The sequence below is a fragment of the Seriola lalandi genome, unplaced genomic scaffold (genome assembly GCF_002814215.2).
Source record: "Seriola lalandi dorsalis isolate HSWRI2012SDOR001 ecotype SW California unplaced genomic scaffold, Sedor1 jcf7180002054580, whole genome shotgun sequence".
NCBI lineage: Eukaryota > Metazoa > Chordata > Actinopteri > Carangiformes > Carangidae > Seriola > Seriola lalandi.
In genome coordinates this window covers 484,970-498,476 of record NW_019525133.1, presented here as the reverse complement: position 1 = coordinate 498,476, position 13,507 = coordinate 484,970, and the positions used below count along the sequence as shown (strand labels likewise).

The 13,507-nt window shown below is 38.0% G+C and overlaps 1 protein-coding gene and 1 long non-coding RNA gene across 2 annotated transcripts in view; one reads left to right on the top strand and one right to left on the bottom strand.

Moving 5' to 3' along the window:
* The window catches only part of LOC111663792 (glutamate receptor ionotropic, delta-1-like), a 236,941-nt gene that overhangs the window by 87,308 nt on the left and 136,126 nt on the right, over nucleotides 1–13,507 (bottom strand). The window contains exon 3 of the mRNA XM_023418119.2: nucleotides 11,699–11,983. Coding sequence (XP_023273887.1) covers nucleotides 11,699–11,983 — 285 coding nt within the window. The remainder of the gene's footprint in view (nucleotides 1–11,698; nucleotides 11,984–13,507) is intronic.
* Nucleotides 953–8,016, top strand: LOC147818454 (uncharacterized). The gene is made up of 3 exons (XR_015437953.1): nucleotides 953–1,018; nucleotides 5,912–6,051; nucleotides 6,413–8,016. It is a non-coding gene; the product is annotated as an uncharacterized LOC147818454 (long non-coding RNA).

Here is a 13,507-nt window from a genome sequence, read left to right as displayed (position 1 = left end):
TTGCAGCATGTAAGAGGACTTGAGAAATGATCTATGGACTGAAGTGGAGTGAGCAAATGATTCAGCCAGTCAATAATCAGAGAATACAAACATACACGTAAAGGAATGAATGACATTCTGCCTTCGAACCATATTTAGGTTCTGCTTATCTGTGAGTATAGGTTGCTGTTTTGGAGCATGTAAATGACAAGTAGATCACATGCATGTAGATCACAACACTGATGGAACGGCCTCAAACAAACAACACAGGCGAGCTGCATTCACTCGGATCTGTACCTACAGTGGCCCTGCCTTTAACCTCATGGTGGGATCTCTGCCCGTCAAGACACACAACTGGAAATATATATTAAAAAAAAAGTAAAGGTAAAAAATTGTGGATTAGTAATATTTCTGAAATAATCCCCTTTTACTGTCACTAGTCTCAGTTTGTGTTAAAAAAGGTTATTGCTGTTCTCTCACTTTCTCATTTCCTGCTTCTGAAACTATTCATTTGACACAATTCAGTACTTGGTAGCAAAAACAAAAAATAACATCCATCCAACATCCAGTACTGCAGACAGAAACACTTTTTTGACGAGAGAGGTCAGAGGAGAATGGCCATGCTGGTTGGAGCTACAGTAACTCAGATAACCACTTTTACAAGTGTGGGGAGAAGAAACGCGTTGAATGTACTACACGTGGAACCTTGAGGTGGATGGGATGTGGTAGAATGGGAGAGTTTCTAGCATCAATGTGCAGCTGACAAATCTGCAGAAATAAAGTGATGCAATCATGTCGACATGGAACAGAATCTCAAAGGAATGTTTTCAACATCTTACTGAATCCATGCCACAAAGAACTGAAGCTGTTTTGAGAGAAAAGGGAGGCTCTAACCAGTATTTATATGGTGTTCCTATTCACGTGCTCTGTGGGTGTTTATTTTGGCAAGTAGTAACTGTCATTGACCTTACCTGCTGTTTGAACTGAGGTAAATCTTTTCAAATGAGCATGATCTCTCTACTTTTGCACACATTTACAGGTAAAGATTTGTGTTCTTCTGTTTTCTGAACAAGGGTGAATGATTTCCTGAACATGTACTGTGATTTCTTTTGAGTGTGTTTCTGAGCCACAATATTTTGTCCTTGGTTTTGTTTGGACAGCAGGAGGTCTGCACATATTATCATTTAACTTGCAATCTGTTATATGAAATCCTTAGGGTGTCACAGGATAAACCTGTCACAAGTTGTAGAAAGCAGCTTTTTACTATTACACTTTGGGCATGAATATACCACATCACGCTTTCTTTTGTTGGTCAAAGTCTATAAAAACTGAAGTAGAACACTGTCAACAAAATGTTCCAATATAAGCAGTCTGGTCTGAATGTGCAGAGCAGGCTGGGCTGGAGTTACAGTCCCGGACTGAATTATTATCTCAGTCTGGGCCTGGTGAATGGTCTCACAGATACTGTACAGTGATTGCATTTTTGGCTGCTGCGTTTTAGTACGAGAGGGGAATGAAATTAATTGCCATATTCAAATTTGGCTGGCATGCTTTTGGATGATACAATACTGTGTGCTTATAATGGAGCCTGTTAGACCAGAATGCAGCAATTGGAAAGATAAAAATGCAATAATAAAAAACTAGAAATAATGTAGAGACAGGAATCAATAAAAGTAGAAAATAATCAGCCCCGCACAAGACTGTAGGGTTAAATTTGAATTAATTTGAAGTTTTCTTTTTTTATTTTTGTATTTAAAATGAGGTCAGAATTAGGGTTAAAATAATCTGCTGATATTCAGAAAATTGGCCTGAGACATTTTGTTGAACTTCCATTTTTTGTTGAGCATCAACACAGAACTATGCAAATTAGGCCTTACCAATTGTTTACTCTCTCACAAAAAGGTTAAATGCTTCTGTGTGGTCATGCAGAATTTATTTCTTTATTTTTAACCGGTAATCATCACTTGTTAGCCAGGGGTATAACGATGATACATAAATGAACAACATATGCATATTTCCTACTTCCTGTAATTTCCTACCACCACAGCAATTAACATTTTCTCAATGGTTCCGAGTGAATTTTTCCACATGAGATTTAATACAGGCAACTATCAGGTGTAAATCCCTGACTGGTATGTACTATATTTACTGTATATACTGTTTAAAACAGAAAAAAAGTATTTTACAGTGTCTTTTCCTTCACACCCCTTTCTTCGTTTATTTTACTTTCTCTTAATCTCCTCTATATTCTCATGGAAAGCCAATAAATGGAAGGTCACCTGTATGTTCACTTTCTGTGAAATTCCTGACAAGTTAATTGGCAGTGTTACAGACCTAATGGCCTAAATGTGACATTAACTGAGATGAAATAAAGTAACACAATAAGAGGTATATGAAAGCAAATGTCATTACACAAAAGCTTCTCAAGAAATGTCTTCACTGTTCTCACAACGCTTCATTTTCTCAGAACTGTCACTTACCCCAGATCTCCCATTACACATTATAGACTAGCTACCAACTCTGCAGGAGATATCCTTTGTTTTTCTACTCTCAGATCCTGCCTGTATTATAAATGCACTTTTTACATTAGGAACCTCCTCCTACTTCGGACCAAAAAGCAGTTTAATCAATCTCACATCTAATCCCAGCCTCATTCTCTCCTCCTCCTCTAACGGAGAGCCAGTCACTACAGGGAGGCCGGAGACAGATGTAGCTGTTCTACAGTCATTACTAAGTGCAGGTTAACTCAGACAGACCTGCCAAGGAGCCTATTGATGTTCAAGAAAATCGACCCTTCTTGAAGATTTCCTATAATCATGCCACACTTGCCTTTTATGCTCCCCTTGTTATGATAAAATGACATGGCAATTTTACAGGAGCTTTTGTTTGCAGATAGTCTACCCACTGTCCATCCTCCCCCACAGAATCAATAGCTGGCTTCCCTTTACATACGCAGTATTGTTAGTGCGGTGTAAGCACACCATCAAATGCATTTACAAAGGCAGAACATATTACAAACCTTATAAACGAGACACAGTGGTGCTAGAGGAAAAGTCGGAGATCGCCAAAGTCATTAGGATTTACCCTCTGGCAACTTTAAATGATTTTATCCATCGGATCCATCCAAGAGCACAGAATAACTGAAAACTTTGACCTCCCTAGGGCCATCATTTAAAATCATTTATGTTAGCATTGCTTGAACAGAACAGATTTTGAAAATTCAAACACAATCTGAATGGTTAAGAAGTTAGCATAAAGAGCTTCAGTAAATTTTCATATTTAAAATAATTAAAAATAATTATTTAAAATAATCAATCTAATGTCTGAACATTGAGAGGTGAGGTTATCTTGTATTCCAGGTATTTTCAGTTGCTTTTTGAGAAGCTGTGGGCCAGATGCACAGACATGTGTGAAGATTTAAAATAAAGCATAGCATGACAGTCTTATTCAATTTACAGCCATTCTGCTGAGCGGTGTCTATTTAAAGACATGGTTAGTTAAAAAAAACGAGCAGAGAAGTATGAACCTGGGTTGTGTTTAGTCACAGCCAGAACGGGAATAAAAGCACATCTTTAGATTCAGCACAGGAACTCAACCCACAACTGTGAATTCAGTCAATGTAATTTAAATGCAGCCGAAACACAACAGTGAACAACTGTTTGTGTATCAAAGTTTCATTTTATATATAAGCACCCCGGTTGGTTTGCGGAGAATACCCACAATGCACAAAGGGCTGCATGGTCCTTGATGGCAGAGCGAGAGTTTGTTTTTCAGCTAGAGACGTGAACTTTTATGGCCTTGACATGCACTGTGTCTGTTTTGTCTTTTTCAAACAAAAAGCCGAGCCATTAAACTACCCATCAGCACTGTGGTTAAAATCAGCACCAGAAACAGTATTGGCTAAAAACATATAAAAAAAACTGTTACCGATGAGAAAGAGAGAAAAAATTATGGGAGGAAAGAAAGACAAAGAAGGACAAATAAAGAAAGAACAAAACAAATAACTACACACTAACATAATGGAAAAAAGCTTCATCTTAAAAGGCGTAAAGGGGCTTTTAGTTAGTAATGTGCTATTATAGGATTATCATGTAATTTTCTTCTTTCTTTTTTGCCTGCAGGCATATAAGGCAAAAACACATACGGATGTTTTGTAGTCGTAACAGGATGTCACTCTGCTTACTATGGAGCTACAGTGGCATAAGAATAATGTTATTCCTGTTACTTGTGAACAAAATTATGGAACATGCTCTCTCACGACAGAGAATCAAATTATGAGCAGAAAATGTACAATGATAAATGGAACCAGAAGAGGTGACGCTTTAGAAGTTGTTTACATAATGTGCTTTTTATGCCACTGATGCAGTGGGGGAGACTGGAATGAATTGGCTTCCCTGACACACTTCATTACACTGAACTACACTTTGCCCCTGAGGTCAGGGAAGCCAGCTGTTTAAAGCTGTAATGAAACGCAAAACTCGCCCTGTACTCTACTCGTGCAGAGTCTGGTGTTGCTCTCAGCATTAAAAACTAAAGATCAAAGAAATATGACAATTATGAAAAAAATAATTGTCTAGATAAGTGTAATGTAGGTTATTATGTTCTCGACAATTCTTTATGCATAGTGCTACAGTGCAATGCCCGAGGCTACATGCAAGTAAAAGCTCTATCTTTTCTAATGTCTGCTTTTATAGATTAATGCACCATCCACGAATTGATGACACAGCAGTCCAGCAAAAGACCATCTTATCACGCCTAATCCTGAAATCCATCACACACATGTTCACTCCCAATTTACATATTTGATAGAAATGGCCTTGGTACAGAAAGCACGCTTTTAATGAATTTGTATACTAAATGTCCTTTTTCAACATGTTCATTCGGAGAGTGTTTTGGTATGAGCATTGAATATCCAATGACAAAAAACAAGATGATCTTTATGATAACTGAAAGGATCAGAAACATTTACATATTATCATTTTCACATCCCTGGGCAGTGCTGATGACATTCTACAGTCCAAAATATTACCAAGACTGTTATTTACAGGTTAAAACTAGAATTACGGCCTCGCAGTTAACCTGTAAATAACAGTCTTGGTAATATTTTCATCATTCATTTATATATCATATCTGTCTGTGACAACCAGTCAAGTTACAGTTTATATTCATGTTGCTCCAGACACTACGTAACATTTGATGGAACATAAGAAAAGGTATTAAATGATATAGGGATATATAAATAAAGCTTTGTTAATCTTCGCTGTTCTGTTTCTGCTGTTTGTCTACTGTATTAGTGTCTAAGTTCATTATATTACCTATCTTTCAGTAAACAAGGCAGTTCGACTGTGGAGCTGAAACTGTAGCCCAACTTAGATTAGGCTGATCAAACTGTCATATGTCGACATAAAGCTTTTGTTGAGTTCAGACTAAGAGAACGTCACAGTGTGCTTGTTGGACCAACATCACCTAAGTATTTTTAGATGATGTTTAATTTGACATTATCTCAAGATCTCACTTAGGAGGTGAAGACATATCACTATAGTCATTGATAGAGTCTACAAGTCTACAACTAAGTGCTGAATGTGACCATTTTATTTAGGTTTATAGGAACTTGTCCAATAACTGTCAGTGCTCTGAAATTGGCAGTCTGTCAAATGGCTATAATTACCACATGGTTCACTTGGTTGATCTGAAAAACCCATAAATTTAAGATGAGACTTCTGACTTGAAGTCCATAGTCATTTCATTTCAGATTCAATGTACTGGATCATGCCCAATGTCCAAATACATATAGACCTAACTGTAGGTGTGTATTCTCACTTCTGTAATCTCAACCTCATGAAAATGCTTGGGAAACTCCGTCTTTGTCCTCTAATGTATTAACCTGAACACGGTTTCATCTCTCTTTACAACTCCCAAATCTCTCATGCAGCGACAAGCTTGACTCAACTCAAGACCCAGTCTCCGCTGGGGCCTGTGACATGGTCTGCTTCCAGTGGTGGAATGTAACCAAGGACATTTTCTCAAATACAAATTTTAGAAAGCATTTCTTTCTTTCTCTCCCTGTAGGAGGTGAGTAGAATGAGTTTCTTTGAAACCTGTCCATTGAAGAAAAAACTTATCTACCCTCTCCCTGAATATATAACAAAATATTTTGTTGAATAGAATGGTTGCCTTGTTTATTTTGCACTATTGACCAAACTTCTTTCTTGCCTTAAACTGAGCAGTTGCTTGTATTCACCGATATCCACTTGTGCACATTTATGTGAATATCTGAACATAAAATAACATCAGGATGTAATTACAACCATAGAAGCGTGAGAAAAATATTAATGCATATATACTGTAAATGTATTCTATGTTATGGGAGAAATCCTCCTTCCATCCAAAATGAACACTAAAAAACTGATTAATGTATCTCTCTTTTCACCAGAAAAGAATCCTAACAAGTGTAGTAATCAAAGCACATTATGCATTAATGTGTACTGAAAATTGCTGCAAATATAGACACTGCTGCTGTGTCCCGCTTGAAACCATTCAAACGGGTTGAAAGTAGAGGGAAATTTAAATGCGGAAAATCCTGAAAGACAAGGAAAAGAGGAAGCTTGGAGGACAACCTACAACTCTCTGGAGGAGAACTTCAGAACAGAGCTCGCCAAGAGAGAAGAGAACTGGGAGAGGAAAGTAAAACAGATGGAAGGGGAGAAGACAGAACTAAGTACTGTAAGAGAAGAAGAAAGAACTGGAGGAGCTGTCTGAAAATACAGAAAAGGAGGAGATGTTTCCAGTCTGGCAAGAAGAAGGTGAGTACAGAGGTGGAGACAAAAAAGAATAAAAGAGAAAAGAAGAAGATGGAAATTAAAGGTCAGGATGCACAGAAAACGAAAGACAAGGAGGTGAAGGGGGAAATTAAAAAAGAAAACAGGAAATGGAGGATATAAAGAAGAAACAAAAGGACAAGGCAGGGTCCTGTCACGCTCTGGTTGGATATCCACCCTCTACTAGTCATACAGAGCATCTTACTTAATCACCATTTGCTTATTTGCATAAAGTACTGACTCATATAATGTATGGTGGGCAATGAGCTCAGTGCTTTTGGTCTTTAATTTTCTGTATAAAACTATTAGTCCATCAATGGATTAGTTAATAGAAAATAAATCAACAACTCTTACGATATTGTAAACTGAATGTCTTTGGTTTTGGGACAAAGTGAGCACTTAAAATACATCAGGTTGGGCTTTAGGTGATCTCTAAGGGATTTGTTTGCACTATTTTCCAACATTTAATGACCACACAATTATTGGAAGAAATAATCATTACATTAATCAGTAACGAAAAATAATAAGTAGTTTCAGCCCTGGTGAACCTATAAAAAAAGGTCTGTATTACAGTTATTAGAGATGGCTCAAGAACATGAAAATTATCATGAAAGGAAGTTTCCTGGTGAAGGGGGTGTCACTTCCTGTACTCTTCATGCTAAACACAGATAGAGAGCTGAAGAGAGAAGGCAGGAAGGCTTTGGCAAGATCACACTGAGAATCTGATGTGAGCTCCGGCACTGTGAGTAAAGTTACATAATCCCATTTCCCCTGTTTGATTATCACCGATCTGACAGTATGTGTTGGAAGCAATGTGATGTTCCAAACTGTGCTTATGAAGCTTTAGCAGATGGGAGGTGATGGGAGAAGCAAGAAGAAAGCATCATACAGAAATTTAGTGGAATCAACTAATCTTTTCTTGTTAATGTAAATATGTAAGTTTTGTTAATTTCAAGCTAATTCAATTTAGAAAGTCTACTTTTAATTTTCAGACCACTCAAGAACTTAAACAAGGGTTGTTCCAACAAGAGTCTTTTGACTTGAACTGATGAAGTTTTTTTTGTTTTTTTTTGAGAATATCTTTACAAACAAGAAAATCTTTAAAACATTTCTGTTAACACAAAAGAGCTGAAACATTTTTCTAATATGTATTTGAATCAAATTCTATTAAGCAGTATGTTAGCCCTCTGGCTGAATAAATTAAGTGTAATAGATCAAACTTTGTCCACTTAAATTTTTTTACTCTTCCTTACTCAGGTTAGAATAAGAGACAAATATTTCCTAGAAGCATCATAGCTAAAAGCAGCTTCACCAAGTTTGGATGTATCACAGGGTCTAGTGGTTGATATTACGGCAGAAAATCAGGTATTTTTTGATTCACAAACAACTGGCAGTATTCTGGAGCTAGATGATTTTTTTTATAGCAACTTTAAAGATAATTGAAAGTGCTTTACATAATGTGTAAGACTTAGACAGGGAAAGGAGCAGAAGACAAATTAAAACGATGTAAACAAATGTTTATATCTTTAGAAAAAAGCAGGTATAGTTCAGGATTTAATCACAGGGGGATAACAGTGTGGGTGCTAAAGATTTCACTGAAGGCAGTGGTGAACACAACAGGTTTTAAAAGTAGTTGGAGTGTATGCGTAGCATGATAATGAAAAGCTGCTTCTTTGTTTTAAGTTAAAATCACTTCCACTGGCAGATGCCCAAGAGAAGGCTCAGAGACATACAGAGTATTTCTGGGACCAAACCACTGAGATATTTATAGATGATCAGCAGTATTTTAAAGGTTACTGTATGACAAACTAAAAGCTGGTGTAGAAACCTGAGAATAGCTGTGATGTGTTGAATCAGCTGCAGATGTCAAACAGTATTTCTCTGAGAAACTGAGAAAGACCAGTTACAGGGGTCCAACCTGTGACATTTTTTAATTACTTCTTCTTTTATTTTTAATCTGAATTTATTATCATGATTTGGCATTTCAATTTGAACTATTTGTATGCATTCTACCAGGAAGGTTTCCTCAACTTAGACAAGGCAGCTTGACTTCATGTGAGAAAATTCACTGTGTCAGGATGTACCTTTATCACTAATATCCTTTTAACCCTGTTACTTAATGTAAGTCCAAGTCCAGGTCAGACAATTCACACTGAAGCTGGAGCGTTTTTCATTTCTTTCTTGACTCTCCTGTTAACTTTATTGCACATGGTAAGGCTCAACACCTTTATGATTCTTTGAGGGTTACAGACTTTGGTTACCTCAGGATATTCTCGAATATCATCATCAATCAACCAAAGTACCAATGTGGGTGTCTTTTTGGTATCAGCTGGAATATGTCAGTTTCATAAATACCTCATAAATACCAAGAGGAATCTAATGTTTGATTTGTAATCTTCTATAATCAGTTCCTTATTTTCAATCATAATCGACAATTCTAAACCGTTATTTTTCTTGAACAGCTGCTTGTGTTTTGAGACCATCTAACATTTGATAAATGTTGCTTCTTTTCTTGAATATAAAAAGGGGTTTTAAAGAAAATCACATTTATTTTTTAAAATTAAGTGTCAAAAAAAATGTCATTTTTGAGAAAAACATTTACCATAATACTCATCAGCACAAGTTTGAGAAAGTAAACACTTATTTATCGTTGATAATGTGTTAAATGACTCATTACCACAGACAAACAGACACACAAGCAAACATCATCATGAACATAATCTAAGTAAAACTGAGTGAACTCCTGCAGCTGTTTTTCTCTCCTAACACGTGCTGAGCATAAATTCAACATTCACTCAGTGCCAACACAGATTTGCAGACAGGACTCTTCTCTCTAGGCTATGGTGTGGGTCACTGTAGTACTGCTTCTAGGCAGGCACCACGGGTATTTTGACTGTTCTGTGATGTGAGTCCTAATTAGCCGCTACATTCCTTAATTAAACGAGTGCAGAGTTAAACAGTGTAACACAAGCACAAATGTCAATGGTGCCGACTTTGTCGCACCTAATTTAGCAGACAGAAAAAAAAAGGCTAGTTTTTCAGAACTAGTATTCCCATCCTTTGTTTCTCACCAACACCTCCTTGTTAAACTGAGCCTTCATTCATTAGACATAGGTTAACTCTCACAGGACTTGCAACTGAAGGCTAAACTGCACTGTGCTGGCATGAGACATGATACATTAACAGTCCCTGACAGGATATGATTCAGTGAATGGAACTGTATTGCACCAGAGACAAACAGTTTCAAAAATTCTTAAAATGCAGATGGATGGACAGATAACAAGAAAGACGTGTGATAGGTAGCTAGTTGAAAGGAAAGGTAGATTGATGGGAAGACAGCTAGTCAGACAAACACCTAGTGAGAAAAGACAATAAGACAGACCAACAGCAGCGTAACAGTGCGTGCTGTAGGTGTGCTTGTGTGTAGGAATATGATGACTCAACGGTTGAGAAAATGCAGTGCCAAAGGAAAGGGCTGTTTAACGAATATTAAAGATATAGCGTAAACTTCAACGGATATTGTTTTTTTTGGTGGGCTTTTTTTTTTAAGTGGCTAAAACACATTTTTGTAGCCAAAACACATTTTTGTAGCCAGCCCCATCCACAGCAGCACATCGCTGAGATTTGGTACACCTGGCTGCCTCCAAATCCAAATCTACTGCAGGTGTTACACCGACTATAGATAAGTCCTTCACACAACCCCACTTCAAATATACTATCACTACTATCACTTTAAATACAGGACTTGAGTAAATGTCCTTTGTTACTTTCTACCAATGGATGTTTGTAGTTGGAGTCACCAGCTCTGCTACGCTTCAACGAGTGTGATGCAGAATTGCCTGTACGGCACATGCAATTATGATGTACGAGGTGGTTGGTCATGTGACAAGACGTCACTACTCCTGAGCCTCTGGATTTAACGTGTACCCTACTCAGTCAGATGGACAGACAGTTTAGACAGATGCTCCTCCATGGTGGGATTTTAATCTAAGTCAAAGCTCAGAGAGCTCTTTCTACAAAGAGTGCCAGTGTCAGAAGCAAATCCAAGAACAGATCTGTGTAAATGTGAAACAACATGTCATATACATTCACATGGAGCACTGTGACTGGCTGTGGAGTCCAAACTGTGGGGTGGAAGCTTGTATAGGGATTGTGGGTGGCTGTATTCCCTTGAGGGCTGACTTTACTATACTCTATAGACTGCAGCTTCCACTGTACTGAAAAAAATAAAACAGATTTACACTACCTTCTAGATTGCACTTTTGCAAGTAGTAAAAAGATAAGCCAGCAGTGGCAAAGTATCATCTGAGGAATGCCAATGCAGCAATATACTCCCCTCATCTATCTGCCCTTGTACTACCTTGCCAGTCACTCCCCGATCCACAGTCCCTTGCCTTTGCCAAATGTGGGTCAAGAAAGGTCTAATCCAGAGGGGCGTCATGGCGAGAATAATAAAACAGAAATGGAGAACATCTGAGAATAAATAAAGTACTGTTGGGACACACTCTCATTCTCTAGTGCCACAAATGAGCCAATTAGGCTCAGACTTGTCTCTTCATGGGGATGCTACTAATGGTGAATGCACTGAAAAGATCTTGTTTTTCCTTACAATTTCTACTGAACTTTGATTTATTTTTCAGCAGTGTGCATATACAGTATGTGTGTGTGTCTGTGTGGGAGTGGTGACGTTCTTTCATCTTAGTTCCAACTCTGTGTATTCTTTTCAGCATATGATTTCTCAGTGCTAATACGGCTTAACTTCAGCAGCAGACTGATCTCCCACTGACACTAGAGATGGTTTTGGCACATTTACATTTGAATGAAAGAGATCATCTTACATACAAATGTCATGTTTATAGGACATATTTAGCCATCAACTGCTCTCGTATTCACTAACTCACCATAGTCGCTCTCATAAAAGATGATGAACTTCTGCCAGTGCAGTTCAGAGACGAGGGTGAGCAGGACGTCGTTGATTCGAACAGGTGGACGGGCAGCCAATGTGTAGCTCTCTCCGTCTGGGCTGGGGTTGAGCTGGCAGGCGGTGCGGGGTGAACCATCCCCGTTTCTCTGGATGAAGAGATGGGGAATGTGCATGGCGTCTGTCAGGGACTGCAGGGCACTTGCGGCCGCACAGCCTGTTGATGTAACCAGAGCGAGGATCCCCTGGTTCATCAATTCGCATGCTGAAGAGGGGAAAGAAGAAACAGAGAGAAGGATGAGGGGTGGTTTCAAGAATTTGAAGAGGGAAATAAGGATGAATGACACAGAAGTATATAAAGTGATAGAAAAGCAAGAGAGAAATAGGAAAAGGCAGGTACATGGAGAAAAATTGGGTTGGGAAAAGAGAAAAGGAGAAGGAACGAGATAAAACACGGTTAGATATGCTTCGAATATCAAATCAAACTATAATCAATTCCAACAAGATTGTCATTTCAAAAATCATTTTTCAGGTTTTAAGAGTGCTACACATTATTCAAGAAAGTGTGTTCAACTGGGCTTAAGAATTCAAGATGGCTCTTTGTGTATCCTACTTAGGATTACGCCTGAGCCTCTGCAGTAGAGAGCAGATCACAGAAAGTAGAGGGTTGGTACTGAAGTTGTATTATAATGTCTAGATGAGAGATTCAGTGGGGGGGCATTCTCTAATCCTTGTCCTCAGACAAAAACCAGACAGCTGATTAAAGCAGAAATGCTTGTTAAAAGGTAACAATCACATGAAAACAGCAGATGAATCAGAGAGCTGCAGGAGTCAGTGTGGTACTTTAAAAAGCACGGACCAGAGGTGGCGACTGAGTGGGAGGAATCTGTGACAAATAAAAATCGAGAATATCCTAGCTGGATACAGAAGGTTAGATGCAAAATGATGCCTCCCATGAGTCTAAACCAAATACAGTCCCACACACCCCTCAGTCTTTCTCTCTTTCATGTACACACGGTGGGAATCAGTAAACCAGTACAGATTAAGACTGCAGACACTGCTTGTGGTGTCTGCGTTGGGTCTTAACGTCCCTACATTTTTATTTAGACATGTAATTTGGGCAAAATCTGTTTGAGATCCTCTTAAGGTAGGTCAGCATGTCTACCGGGGAAAAATGCCAAATATCTTTTAAAGATGAAAATGCCATCTTTGACATTATTAATAGACCAGACATTGACGCGAAAAGCTGTTCTGTCTAAGTGCTTGTAAATATTTAATAATGGTAGGTAGAATTGAGGTTGCAGTGATCTGTACTATTAGGCATTTGTTATTTTTCCGTTCCGATTATCTTACAGGTGATCAATAACATAAAACGATGACTCATTCAACCACAATGGCAATATGTTCAGTGCATACTAAAGATAGCTGAGTTTATCACTGTGAGGAAGTACTATACAACACATTCTAAGTACATTTTGTTTACAACATAATTAGATTGTTATGTGTAGTGTAAAGGTAAAACGCAGTTCATACTTAGACAAATATAAGAGATGGTTGTGAAACATTCATCTGCAGAACACAGATAGTGATCCTAGTTTCACACTGTGGTTTAACACAGACTGAAAGCAACTGTGCATTGAATCAGGATACAAGATATCTATATATATATTTAAACCAATATTTCTTTGTGAGTTGAACAGCTCCTACACCCCCCCCCCAGTTTCTTAGAGCACAAATACATATTCATAATTTGTTGCCCATATTATTCAACCTGACATGTTTTCATCCT